The 14160-nt window shown below is 56.8% G+C and overlaps 1 protein-coding gene across 2 annotated transcripts in view; it reads right to left on the bottom strand.

Annotated features, from left to right (window-relative positions):
• CACHD1 (cache domain containing 1) overlaps positions 1 to 14160 on the bottom strand; it is a 54686-nt gene that overhangs the window by 6084 nt on the left and 34442 nt on the right. For both annotated transcript variants that reach the window (XM_078615133.1, XM_078615132.1), the window contains 15 exons: positions 13304 to 13453; positions 11298 to 11421; positions 10423 to 10543; positions 9890 to 10058; positions 9436 to 9578; positions 8999 to 9180; positions 8451 to 8561; positions 7997 to 8119; positions 7473 to 7572; positions 6299 to 6415; positions 5769 to 5929; positions 5110 to 5196; positions 2246 to 2362; positions 1275 to 1420; positions 670 to 834 (listed from right to left, as the gene is read on the bottom strand). In XM_078615133.1, the coding sequence (XP_078471259.1) occupies positions 670 to 834; positions 1275 to 1420; positions 2246 to 2362; positions 5110 to 5196; positions 5769 to 5929; positions 6299 to 6415; positions 7473 to 7572; positions 7997 to 8119; positions 8451 to 8561; positions 8999 to 9180; positions 9436 to 9578; positions 9890 to 10058; positions 10423 to 10543; positions 11298 to 11421; positions 13304 to 13453 (2016 nt within the window). The remainder of the gene's footprint in view (positions 1 to 669; positions 835 to 1274; positions 1421 to 2245; positions 2363 to 5109; positions 5197 to 5768; positions 5930 to 6298; positions 6416 to 7472; positions 7573 to 7996; positions 8120 to 8450; positions 8562 to 8998; positions 9181 to 9435; positions 9579 to 9889; positions 10059 to 10422; positions 10544 to 11297; positions 11422 to 13303; positions 13454 to 14160) is intronic.

The following is a 14160-nucleotide window of genomic DNA, read 5'->3' as shown; positions in this document are numbered from 1 at the left end:
GTCCCCTCAAATCTCCTAAAAGGCCTGTGGAGTGGGATTCAGATCTCTGCGTTCTCGGGTCATGGAGGCTTCGGCCTATGAGCGACCGAGCTCCTTCGCCGTGTAGTAGGCAGTACCCCTCGCCGAATCTGGAACGCTCTCCGGCGGAATCTCAGGATCTCCCCCCTGTGGACATTTTCAAGTTCGTCTTACATCTTATCCACGCACTTCCCGTTTCGTTCGACTTTTGGTTGATTAAGAAAAAATGGTTTTCGCATTTATTCGATTATTTAGCAGTCTATTAGCGTCTGGTTTCACGAGCTGTCATCATGCCGAGTGTCTGCTGCAAGAAGCAAGGCACTTCACAATACAATTATTTTGATTTAAAGCTTTCGTGACTGCAGGGATTCATCTTCTTGGTTCTTTCGGTAAAGTCACGTAAAAGGGAAATAATGAAATAAAACATAATAAAATACAATTCTCTAGACGTTTCGGCCACAACGCAAGCAGCCATCCTCAGGTGAAGAACAGGGCTGTCGGAAAGACAGCCCTGTTCTTCACCTGAGGACGACTTTACCGAAAGAACCAAAAAGATGAATACAATTATTATTATCATCACATGAACCCTCCTGTCGTTGTTGTGGTCATAGTCGTTATGGCGACGGTGCGGCGGAGGAGAGGTGCACTGACCCTGCGTGGCGAGCGGGGACATGTGCTGGTGCCGCTGCCGCTGCTTCTGATGGCGGTAGGCGTAGATGCCCAGCACCACCACCATGACGACGCCCATGATGCCCCCGGCCACGGGCCCCACGGGGGCGCTCTTCACGGCCCCCAGGGCCCCGGCGTCCTCCACGGCTGCCCCGGGGGAGACACACACACACACCGCGGCCGCTCAGCCTCGCGCCCCAGACACACAGACGCAATGGATGGCCGTCGACAAGCGTTTCGTAAACACGCTCATTGACGACTCTCCGAAGGAGGAGGCATTTTTTAGACCCGGCAAAGTCGCAGATCCCATGGGACCTAAACCACCACGGCGCCACCACGGCCAGCCGTGGCCAGAGCTGGGTCGCGACGGGGAAAAACGCAGCCCCGCCTCGGATTGCGCCGCGGGAGCCGATCGGCTTGCCTGAGCGAGCGGGGCTGTGGCAATGTCGGGTCCGGTTCTGGCCCAGTCACTTTCCGGCCAAGTCCGTTTCTGGCAGAGTCACTATGCGGTCAAGTCCGTTTCCCGGTCCAGTAATTTCCCGGTCGTGTTGGTTCCCACGAGGAAGAATCGTCACGGGCCCACTCACCACCTTTCCCTTCGGCGTAGGGGCTGCGGGCGCCCACGACGCCGCCGAAGCAGTCCTTTTGGGGGGCGCAGTACGGCGCGTCGAGCGCCGTGCCCCCGTCCGAGTCCACCGTGCACCACTCGCAGTCCAGCACGCCGAAGCAGTCACTGCCGCCAACAACAAAGATCCACACCCCGCCGTATATTATGAGGTCGCAGCAATTACGCACAAAGTGCGCGCCACAAATTAACCGCAGTGAATTGCCGATGTCGTCAAGGAGCAGAAAGCATCATCACGTCAAATCCGGTCATCCTCGCAGCGACAGCAGTGGGCTTCTGACTAGTCATCGAACAACGCATCGCGCGCTTTCAGATGCGCTTCTGCGGCCGTCTGGAACGCTCTTCCTTCCGATATTAGGAAGCCACTGGAGCTATGCACTTTTAAATAATCCCGATTGAAAACTAATTTCTTTAGAACTGTTTTTTGTGCTTAGTTTGTGGTCCTTCCCGACTGCACCTCCGATTAGCACGGCTGGCTACGTACGGTGCAAAAGAAGTTCAAAATACATGCATAGCCTCAATAGGCTCTCGGGGAAAGTGCTGTTAGTGAGCAACACCTATGAAGGCCTGGCATGGCATATAAGTTGGTGAATGGCCAACATCACACCCGCCTGACTTTGTCTCCATGTGGTGATGCTTACACAGTGCACAATATACTGATTGAGCCCTCGACCGCTTCAGATAATCATCACGGGTGTTTGGCAGCGGGGATCAAAATCTGATCGCTGGAATCGTAGCGCAGTGCGCCAACTGTTGCACTACCACTACCCACTCGCAAACAGACACACGCACACGAAATTCAAACGTGAATTCCCTTGACACAGTCACGCATACGTACACACACGTTAAACGTGGCCACGCACACACGCACACGGGAAACACAGCACGCGTCCGCGCTCGGTGCGTCGCCGCTCTTGACGGGCGCGGCGCTACCTCTTGGTGTGGCGCTGGCTGCAGCGCGTGTTGATGCACTGGGGAAGCGTCTCCTGCAGCGCGGGGTCAAAGGTGGCCAGGCTCAGCGTTTCCTGTGTGACTTCACAGCTGGGGTTGCTGGGACGGGGGGGGGCGGAGAGGGGGAACCGGGGGGGGGGGGCGGAGAGGGGGAACCGAGGGGGGGAGTGGCGCGAGCATGAACGGCGCACATATGGCAACAGCTTCCAACATTCTTGCTGTAATTGTGTCACGTACAACGTGCAGCCATTCTCAATCCACTGCTGGATTAAGAACTCCCTCATTTTAACAAGTAGGCTTTCGCGACCAATATTATTCATAATCAACGTTTTTGGGTTTAGATCGCGTTATTTATAAATGTGTCGTAACCCTCCACCACCCGAGACGGCCAATGAGTAAAAAAGTGTCACGCTGACAAAAGACAAATAGTTCACTGCTTTAGCCCACCGGTGTGTTGAAGCATGAAACCACAACATTTACAATTTTTGAGTACGACGTTTCGCTGGTAATTGCATCCAGCATCATCGGGTGGTGGAGGGTTACGACACATTTATAAATTACGCGATCTAAACCCAAAAACGTTGATTATGAACTCCCTCATTGTGAGTGCCGGTCTCATCGGAGTCGTTTGACTGTACTTCCACCACTCTGTTGGTAAAGCGTGAGGGAGGGGCTCCCAGGACCGGTTAATCAGAAACAGAATCTTTATTTAGACGGGTGGAATCCGATGAGCTATGAAGCTCTTTTTATCACAAACGCCCGGTGAAAGATATTGTTCGCCAGTGATGGTAGCCGTGGCCAGCAACTCAACTCAAGTTCCTGCCCATGCAACACATCCTCCCCAATCGAAAGCCGTACATTTTTGTACTCAAGTGATCAATCACGATGCTGGACAATCTATGCAACGATTGACCAATAAATATTAATCTAGACATGCGCATGCGGGTCACACTATTCTACAGGATTATGGCGCGATGCATAAGATGTTTGGCGCTAGGCCACGTACACTCGTGTCGCTGGTGCCCCTTCCACTACCCAAACTAATTAAACTGCCGCGTGCACAAGCGTTGCAGAGACGCGCCGGTTATTCGCGTTGCTTAAACCTCGCTCGCCGGCGAACTCGAAAACGATTACTCGGATCAGAATTTAGCAATGAGAGACGGGGCGTTTTGTCAGGCACCCTCGGGACAAGGTCCAAGAAGCCGGAATAAACATCCACAATGAGGAGATAATTTTGCCTGACGGTGAGGGGGGAGGGGGCGGAGGGGGCTCAGGGATTGGTTCCTAACATGTGTGGCCACAAGGTAGTAGAGGATGCAATCCGTGGATTGTAGCAGACACCAAGGCTCGCTGCACAAAACACTAGACATCTCCGACTGCGTGGCACAACGGTCCATTGGAATGGTACCGACGGTGGGTTCTCACACATCCACCAGGGTTGGGGAACCGCTGCAACCGGAGTCACGGATTTCGTAAAAAAAAAAAAACACGTGTTTTTAATAACGACCCGAAGGCCACAACTGTGCTGGCATCCGTTGTTATGCATTGGTAACGCATTCCGCTGTTGCGCCGCTGTCAAATCCATCTCACTCACGACGGAGCTTCGTTTTTTAATTGCAGCGTTCGTTGCAAAACGTTCGGGGCTGTTACAAAATTAAAATCGCCGAGCGCAGCTCTCTACTCCGTTGATAAAACTGGGCACGTGCCTGCCCAAACGCTGCCAACAACAAAAAATAAATCTCTACGGCGAGCGCGAAGCCGTGCCGCCGCCGCCACTGTCAGAGCCATCTCGGTGCTAAGTCGGGGCCCTCCTGTGCAAGGAGGTAAAATGGCCACAGCAGCTTAACTCGGAACACATTGGTGGGGGGGGGGGGGAGGGGGGCAGCACTTCAAGCGGGCTCCCGAAGAAGTGCGCGCTTTGCAGAAACAAAACTCTCAAAAGCAAACGGAGAGTGAAGGGGGTGCGTTACTCGGCCGAGTACTGACGAAGAGGTTAGAGCTTGGGGTGAGGATAAGTTCGAGGGCTAGTGTGTCCAGCAGTGGGCTGGCTGGCGAGTTGGTTTCAATCGCAATGATGCTGCACAGCGTCGTCGCGCGTGCAAAAACCGCTGCTCGCAATCGCCGACGAGGCAGCCACCCGGGCAGCGCCCGGTCCTCGCTTCCACCAACCGACCGAAACCCCTACCCGCAGCCTCTGTATATTTTGACGTTTTCACAGCCAATTAATTAACGAGTGATTGCACGCGCGGGAAAGAAACCGAAGCGCCCGGAGGGGAAAAAAAAAGCAAGCCGCTGCGCGCGAGGGGGGAAACGCGCTTCAGCGACGGCACGATCGGCGCGTGCCGGCGGACGGTGGGCTTGCCGGTGAGGGTTGGTGCTCGTGGATGGTCGCCTAAGTTCGCTCGGGGGGGTAACCACACGAATGGCCGGTGGGCTAGGCCCAGGCTCAACGGGAGGACCGGTGTGACACTCAGTGGCTGCAGTTGGTTGATTGTTGCTAGAGGTGGGGCGAGTGTGCTGCTGCCGAGGAGTAGAATGCACCACACCACCCTGCTGACGGTTGCCCTGCGTGTGGGCGCACGCTGTCTGTGCACTGGCAAGCGTAACGTTGTACCTACAGATGTCTCTCTGTCTCATTGCTGCCCGTTGGTTGGTAACAGTTGCTCAACGATCACAACGCAGTTCTTTCTGGCACTTTCTGTTAAATCCGTGGTTTTGCACAAAGCTCAATAGCGGCATACGAGCGCATGACACGAGCGTGCACGTACCACATGTGCCACACGCATGTGCTGTGCGTGTGCGAGGCCGGCACAAACGCCCCCGCGGCGTGGGGCGGTTCTCCTCACCGGTTCTCGGCGTTGGTGAGGTTTCCCGTGCACTCGTCGACCTCCAGGGGGCACTCGCAAGGGCACTCGCACTCGTTCTGCTCCATCCTGCGGACACACCACGTGCGCACGTCGCCAACGCGCGTCACCCACAACAACTCGCCCTCCCCGAAGGCGAGCGGGGGGCCAACGCTGCCTTGCAACGCTGGCCACTGGGCTGGGCATGAGAGCAGCCCCCCCCCCGACCCCCCCCAAGCCTGGCCTGGCCAGATCAATCCCGGCTTATCCACCACCGTCATCATCATTTCACTCGTGCGCAAATAAAAGTCAAGATGGACCTGCGTGTCGTAACGCAAAGCCGCTGGGGGTGGAGGTGGCGAGCGGTAGTGGCGTGCGAGCGTCTTGGCGAGTGGTGGTTGCGATGATCAGGTGCCGTGGGGCGTGAGGCACAAGCCGTGGGCGAGTCGAATTTGCATCGAGTAGAGGTCAGGCGATTGGCGAGCGGAGGTGAGGATAGCGGCGAGAGAGGGAGGTCACGATGAGAGAGAGAGAGGGTGGACGTCGCAGCGGGTGGATGACGCGGTGCGCCGAGACGTGGCGAGAGCCGGTGTGGCGGCAAGCAGTGGTTACCGGCGTGTTAGCGAGTAACGTTTATCGGCGTGGCGGCGAGCGGCGGTTACCGGTGGCAGTTGAGGCAGAGGCGGTCGACCATGCTGCAGGCGCAGAACGCCAGCGAGTCGCACGTCTCGTTGAGCAGCGCCACGAACGCGTTGGTGCCGGGAACGCGCGCCAGGCGGTAGCGCGAGCAGTGGCTGCCGTGCACCAGGTTCGTCAGCTCGCCCTGCGCGCCACCGCGGCACGGTTAGCGCGACATTGGCGGTGGGCGGTGGCAACGGCGGCGGCGGCGCCCAGTGATCACGGCAACGTCCGAGGGAGCCAAACTTCTGAACTCTCGCCGGGCCAGAGCTCTCTAGCGACATCATCAATGGCATCGCCATCGCCTTTAATCCTCGAAATTATGATTTAGCTGATATTTACACTGGGTACTCATTTAAGGCTGAGTCGATAGCCTCTAAGAGACTGTTGAGGCAAGTGCTGGCAGCGAGCACCTATGAAAGCCGGCCCGGCAAATAACATACGCGCGTGCACACAGACGCACACAGGCGGAGGTGCGTGTGTGCGTGCGTGCTGGATGGTCGACTGCTCTCACCTGCAGGCTGGTGTTGAACTGATACATGCGCTGCACGGTGCGGTCGCTGAAGCTGTTGCACAGCCTCTTCCTGACGAACATCGGGTGGTTCAGGATGTCGTTGGCGACGAGCGGCTCCTGGGACACAGAGCGCGCGTGCGTGGCGATCATCCACAGGGCCAAAGACGATGACGACGATGACGACAGTGATGATGACGACAGTGACGATGACGACAGTAATGATGATGACAGTGACGACAATGAGGACGATGAGGACAGCCGCGCGCTCGCTCCATGTAGTTCCCTCCATGCTCCGGGTATCAGACGTTGTTGTTACGACGAGCGGCTCCGATTGCCCTTCCTTCCGATATCAGGAAGCCGCTGGAGCTACAGCACTTTTAAATCATTATCTGGATCGAAGACTCATTTCTTTAAAACTGCTTTTGCGGTTGGTTTGTTGTCCTTCCCCCCGCACTTCCGATTAGGGTGGTTGGCTACGTATGGTGCGCACAAAGTTCAAGTTCAACATACATACATACAGGTCTTGTTCCTGGTCTCATTACATGGGTCCTCGTTGAATCGAGTAGTCCGATTCTAGACCCGCAGGCACAAGAACATTCTGGGGTATTCCAGACCCGGTGGGAAAATGCGTTGAGAGGTGAACGTTTCTTTGTCATCGTGACGTTTCTCTCGGGCCTCTGCGATCCACTCGCTCTCAAACGCCGACACGGCCTACGTGACATAAGCGTCGCCATCTCGGGCGGTCTTGCTGTACCAAGAGGAGGTAGCAAAACGTTAGCATCACCGATTTGTTTTCACGGCACAATAAGAGCGCATCATTTGATAACCCAGTCGCATCGAGTGGTCATCACACACAATTCCCCAGAGACCCGTAGGCTTGACACAAGAGACCCGTGGGCTGACACGGAGACCCGTATATTCACCGAGACCCACACTGAGCCCCACAGAGCGCTCTCCACTGCTTGGCAGGGCCATAGGAATGATCGGGCGATTAATATATTCTACGTTTGTGCAAAAAGTGACGGCCCCCACCATCTGCCCCCCCCCCCCCAGATTCACTGCGCGACGGGATGGCGCAACGGGACGGGGCGATGGGACGGGGGAAACGGAACAGGGCGGGACATGACAGGGAGATGGGACGGGGCATGGCGGTGTGACGCGACGACCTTCCCACCTTGTGCGTGATGTGCTGCTGCTCCACGGGCGCGTGGCCCCGCGGGTCCACCAGGGTGGGGTGCGCCACCAGGTAGCCCTTGTCCTCCATGATGAAGCATCTGCCGTTGCAGGCGGGGGGAGCCGGGGGGAGCAGAGACCTTTGGTGAAGCGTGGAACGGATCGCGGCGCTCCAAAGGGACTCGGGAGTTCCACACCAAGACACCACAGAGCTCCCAGTGCATTGTTGAGGGCATGATGTGATCACCCCACATGTGGCTTTCCTATGTACCAATTGTTATCGATGTTAACTATATAAATTTGAAAAGTTGTCACCAATTATGATAATTATAAGTCAGGTACGATCGATGTACCGGAATATTTTCTCGTAACGCCCTACGTCACGTAACTCGAACTTACTCCCAGTTTTTTTCGAAATCTTATCGTAAACTAAACTTGCGACATCGCTACGATGTCGGAAGACATCCCACCGTGCTCTGAGCACGGCGGCGGTGATGGAGATGATGTGCGTGGGGGCTTCGTTACCTGATCCTGCCGGCAGCCCCGGCCTTGCATGCGGGGATGAAGTCGGTGAGGACCTTGTAGAAGTAGCGAAGAGTGAAGTCCATCCCCATCACCGCCACCACCTGGCCCAGCTCCGCCTTGGAGCTGTGGGTGGCATCGATCAGTCAACCCCTCCCGCCCTCCCTCCCTCCCTATCCTCCCTCCCTCCTACCCCTCCCTCCCACCCCTCCCTCCCCTCCCTCTCCTCCCTCCTCACGCCCTCCCGCCCTCCCTCCCGCCCACCCTCCCTCCCACCCTCCCTCCCGCCCTCCCTCCCGCCCTCCCGCCCTCCCTCCCGCCCTCCCTCTCGCCCTCCCTCTCGCCCTCCCTCTCTCTCTCCCTCCCTCCCATCCCAGGGGTTACAAAAGCCCCTGGTTGTGTCCCCCACCCCGGGGCACCGGCGACGGGGGGGGATGGGGGGGGGCGGGTCAATCACCTGGAGGCGTGGATGGTGTGGCTGAGCGTGACCACGTAGCCGGCCCCACCGATGTCCAGGTAGGGGCCCGACAGCGTGATGAGCCCAGGGTTGGCGATGGCCTGCTGGTACCTGCGGCCAGAGACGGGGGCGTGCAAGCACTGTGTCATCACACGCCTGCACCTCCGAATAACCCGGTTGACTACGTACGGTGCGAAAAAAGTTGAACATACGTCCAGTCATAATCAGCGCTCGGCCTTCTAGGTTTGAGAGTTTCTTCCCTGAAGCCTTCGCCTCGACGCACTACTTTTCCTCCTCTACCCCCACCCCCCCCACCGCCCGCAGGAGTATGCGGTGAAGTGCTCAGGCACGCTGCCTCATCCGGAAGGTCGCACTCCGAGTTGGGATCAAGTCAGCGGTGGGGAGCTTGGGGGTGAAAATAATTCCGGACAGTAGGAACAGCAGGGGGAGAAGAAGCGACCCCCCCCCCCCACTTCCACCTGAACCCCATTTAAAACCTTCCGGATTGCAGAGGGCTTGGCGGGGGGTGTTGGCGGAGTGGGCCGTACCACTGCTGGCGGGAGGGGTGGTAGGCCTTGTCCATGAGCGTGCCGGGGTAGACGCGCAGCACGCCGCTGGGCGTGGCCACGTAGCGCCGCACGATGTAGTTGTGCAGCGAGCTGAGCTCCATCTGCGTGGTCCACTCTTCCGACACGTGGCCCGTGGCCATCACCTCCGCCCGCACCAGCGACTGCGGCGCATGGCGAGCGAGAGGAGCGATCGAGCAAGAAAGCCAACGAGCGAGCGAGGGAGTTGCCGGGCGAGCAAGCGGACAAGTGACCGAGCGAGCAAGCAGTGACTGATTATACATTAACAAAGTAATCCAGCTTCTCCGTGTGCGTGCGAGCGAATTAACATGCGAGCGGGAGAGCGAGTGATCGAGCGAGTGATCGAGCGAATGATCAAGCGAGTGATCGCGCGAGTGATCGAGCGATCGGCTAGTCACCTTGAGGCCGGGGTTGGCGATGAGCCGCGTGTTGTCGCTCAGGTACGCCATGTAGTGCTCCGCCATGCGCCGCGTCTCCGGCTGGCTCAGGTGCTCAAACGGGTCCGAGAATCCCCCCGCAGACAGCATCACCGTGGGGCTCTCTGCGCCGACGCGCACACACACACACAGAGTGCCCACCTCAAACCTCGTGGGGCCTGGCTCATCCCGGAATTTTCCTGCTCACACGCGGGACCTGAGTCTGCTTACCCCCAATTCTCTGTCTCTACTGAATGATGACCCTGGCCATCTCCACGTGGCTCGGTGTCCGCGTGCGGCTCGGTGCGTGTGGTTTAGTGTGTGTGGCTCTGTGCTCGCTAACAGCACTTGCCCCAACAGTCTGTTCAGGCTATACGGGGTGGAGATCTTTATCTGTCATTTGCGTGGCTCGGTGCAGGCGAGCGGTCCCCCGTACCGAGCGTGGACAGCTGGCGGAAGTGCATGCACAGGTTGGGGGGGCTCAGCAGGTCCACGCGGTGGTAGAGCAGCTTGCCGCCGGGGGGCGCGCTCAGCGACTTGAGGTGCTTGGTGGGCACGGCCGGCTGCACGACGGCGACGCACGCGATGAACGCCGTGTCCTGGACCTGGCGGGGGCCACCGCAAAGCGTCGTCAGCACGGCGTCACCTCTCCCGCCAACGCTCGCCAGCCACCGCGATGCCGTGTTTTAAATCTCTCTATCTGTGGCCTTGTGTGGAAAAAATATCTTTAAAATGTATTTTCCATTTATTGTATATTATCATTTAGAGGGCATCGTTGTTATCGATGAACGCGTTGAGTTTATATTTTTGTGAACTGAAAACGCTGGACTGATGGATTGTTCCATCGCGATCGCGAAATCGAGATAGGCAGCGACGATATGGGAAAGCCTTCATCCAGCAGTGGACAGATCACGGCTCAACGACGGCAATCACGACGACAGCAATCACGACGATGACGACGACACGTACCAGCTTCCAGGCGTAGCTGACGTTGTAGGCGCCCGTCCGGCCCGTGTCGCGCAGTCGGCTGGCGTGCCACGACAGCGAGGCGTTGGCGGGCACGGTGATGGTTTGGCTGCCCAGCGGGAGGCTGCAGCAGGGGTTCGGAGCGCACACACACACACACACAGACACACAGACACACACACACAGACACACACACACAGACACACACACACAGACACACACACACAGACACACACACACAGACACACACACACAGACAGACGCGCGGGCGCACCGGGGGTCACAGCAGGCAAGGGCAGCGCGGCTCCGGCGTTCGTTTACTACGCTCGTTTTTATCCAGCAGCGGCTCGACCAACGATTGACCGATTTGTAAACAAACAATTTTGCAGTGGGGAGAAACCCCACCACGGAATACAAGTGGGTAAAACGCTTAAATGTAACCCGGATGGATGGGTTCGCAACCCCACTTGCTGCACTGACACGGCATACCAGCCACGTCACCGCCATGCCGGGTTGTATTGCTGCTATGTGGCTTGCGCTCCTAACCTCCCTGTGATTTTCGCTGTCGGAATCAAGCCAACTGCGGCCTCCTATCCGACTGGACGACGCCATCCGAGTGGCCCAGTCGGGGAAGGGCGACGACGGCAGCAGCAGCAGCAGCAGCAGCTCTTTCCCCTCCCTACGGCAGGGGAGCCAAATCGGCGACGTTTCTGTGGTCATGCCGAAGGTTTGGCGAGAACGAGCCAATGGCCGGCTTCAGGGGCAGCCCGGAGAAAATCTGGCAGAGGCGTGCGGGCTCCCAGCCCCCCAACCGAAAGGATGGAGATGGCCGAGGTGGGGGGGTTGGGGGCGGATCTAGGCGGGGGGGGGGGTGTCACCTGAGCATGTTGTATCGCACGAGCGCGAAGCCGGGCACGTTCTCGTAGTGCAGGACGTCCGTGTGGAGTGGCGGCTCCCTCTGCTGGATGGGCCGCACCAGCGACGGGTGCATCACCGTGTAGCCTGCGCGGTGGACACAGCGGCGGCAGCGGGTCAGCCTCCGCCCCGCCGAGCAAGGAGCCACGCGGCCCCAATCGTCAAGCGGTCAGCAACAAACAGCACCGTGTACACTGCACTCTGGGTTACTCACTGAAGGCCGGAGTCGGTCTAAGGCAGTGGTTCTTAACCTTTACTGCAGCCTTGAACCCGTTTGATTGTCAATCGTAATTTTTTTTTGTAATGTTAATAAATACATAGGGTTTGATAAAACTAAGTTGTGCTTACGTGCCCGTGCTGAATTTGTGTTTCGATGATTTACCTTCAAAAAAAATCTGGCCATGTCTCGCACCCCCAGAAAGGGCATCTTGCACCCCCAGGGTGTGGCGTGCACCTCAGGTTAAGAATCACTGATCAAAGGCAAGGCCCACGGGAGTAGTTCAGGCACTGCTGAGGAACCGATGCAATGCGTGGTTTGGCGAAGCGAATCACAAAAGCCGCCACCTCATCACTGCTCTAACCGCGTGGCGGTGACATCACCACTGCCAGGGTTGCTACGTCTGGGAGGTACAACAAACTGGTGGGAGTTGTTTAAAAATATTAGTTGGCGTTGCTGCGGCATTGGCGTTGGGGCACAAATAACAAAACGCTGACCACGTGCTATGAAGCGGAAGGGCCATTGGTCGATAGTAAACTCTAAGGCCACACGGTGTGATTGACTAAAGTCACGTTTATTTTTATTAATTTTAATTTCATTTTTTACCTACGTGACTTTACCGAAAGAACTAAGAGTATGAATCCTTGCAGTCACGAAAGCTTCAAATCTAGAATTGACTAAAGTGTTGAGTTTAAAGTTGTTCAAGGCGGAGAGAGCAGGGACGTGGGAGCATACATAAGTACAGTACAACGATGGATTTGCTGCCCTGCCCCTCTGATGCCCGCGACGTGGCCCTGCGGCCTATAACGTTTTACACGGTGGCCACCCAATGATAGCGTTTACAATATCATTGCATTGAGATTTGTGCCCACGAGACGGTCGAAACGTCAAGGCGCTACGGGGGCAGGGTAGAGAGGTTCAGTCAAACCACTCGGCCCGCCTCGCCTCTGCCCGCCACTGCCCTCACACTCCTCCGCGTGAACTCTCGAGAGGCGTGCAAAGCAGGCCCCCCGCTTAACTTGGAAGCATTTCACACGCCTCTGTGGGTTTGCCAAGCCCACACGTTTAACGAGGCGGTGCCATTCTGGTCGCGTTTAAGAGGTGCGGGGGAAAGCGGGGAGGGGGGGGGGCGGCAGGGGGTCGAGGGTGGAGAGGAAATGAGAGGCAGAGGGAATGGGAGGGGTGGCGGAGCAAGGGGTTTTTAGGTTTCACGTGACGTGCGGCGTAATTGTTCGAATTTGCCAAATTGGACCACGACACCAGCGCACCGTGGCCTACTCTTCTTGCAAATGCCGTCAGGCAGTCCTTGAAGGTCTACTGTGAGTTAAGCCGACGGAGCGTAGCATCATTATCATTATATTGGCTGTTGGATGGTGGCCAGTTAACGACACATTTAAAATTTTTTATTTAAAGCTTTCGTGACTGCAGGGATTCATATTCTTGTTTTTTTCGGTAAAGTCACGTAGAAGGGATATAATAAAATAATATTGATATAAAAATGTTTTTATTTTATTTTAATAATATTAATATATTTATTTTTTATATTAATATTATTTTATTATTTCCCTTCTACGTGACTTTACCAAAAGAACCAAGAACATGACACATTTATACTTACACGATCCAACCCGAGACAACCCCTTGTTGTTTCGGGTTGGATATTACAGTTCCGCACCACGGCGATCATCACTGCGGCCGCTTGAGGAGAGGGAATTACGGGAAGCGGCGGCGTGCCGCGGTGGTGGCGGTCACCTTTGGTGTTGATGAGAAAGGCGTAGGAGGCCGGGTTGTCCTGGTAGTAGGTGACGTCCTCCAGCACGTCGGCCAGGGCCAGGTCGACGCCCACGACGCCCAGCAGCATGTTCCCAAAGTAGCACGGCTTGCTGAGCGTCATCACGAGCCCTGCACCGCCACCGCCGCCGCCGCCGCCGCGCACACGGGAAAGATGAGATTCGGTCAACGTAGGGATTCAAGGAGACACGTTTGAGGGCGCCTTGCGATTGCTCGCCCCGCGTGTCACCGCTGTTGCCACGGGCCCCCACGAGGGGGCGCTCTGGAAGGCGCGACGCGGACCCACACACCACGCTCCGTAACGAATATCAATGCAGTGCACAGGGTGGGCCGGCACACGTAAAAACAAACCAACTCAACCACGTCCGTTCATTGGATAAAGGTCAAGCTGCAGCCCCGTAATCACCGGCTAGTATTGGAGGAAGGGCCTCCAATGAACACAGGGAGCTCTAGAGAAGCGCACTCCAGGAGGGTGTTTGGCCCACTGTTACACTCCGACCGAAATGTCTTGGAAGAGGTGGGATAACCCACACTTTCCAAGACGCCTGGGACCGTGCGGAAGAGTAGACCAAACAGTCTCTCTCCAAGAACTCAATCTCGTGGAGACCCTTCCGCCGGCAGTGGCGCGAGAAAGCACTTGCGGGGCCGCACCTTTATCCACGAGGATCAGGCGTAGCGAATGAAGCGGGTTTATATATATGCGTTTTATTTTGCTCAACGTGTCCTCGCGAGAATTGAATCGACGCCGGATTGACGTTTGCACCGCCGACACGAACGTGGACACTCGGTGGAGACGCCAGCGATAAGCACTGGTGTGT

Source organism: Lampetra planeri, chromosome 46, assembly GCF_965212315.1.
Source record: "Lampetra planeri chromosome 46, kcLamPlan1.2.h2, whole genome shotgun sequence".
Classification (NCBI taxonomy): domain Eukaryota; kingdom Metazoa; phylum Chordata; class Hyperoartia; order Petromyzontiformes; family Petromyzontidae; genus Lampetra; species Lampetra planeri.
Note: the sequence above shows the minus strand (reverse complement) of the source record. Positions and strands in the feature narration are given on the sequence as shown.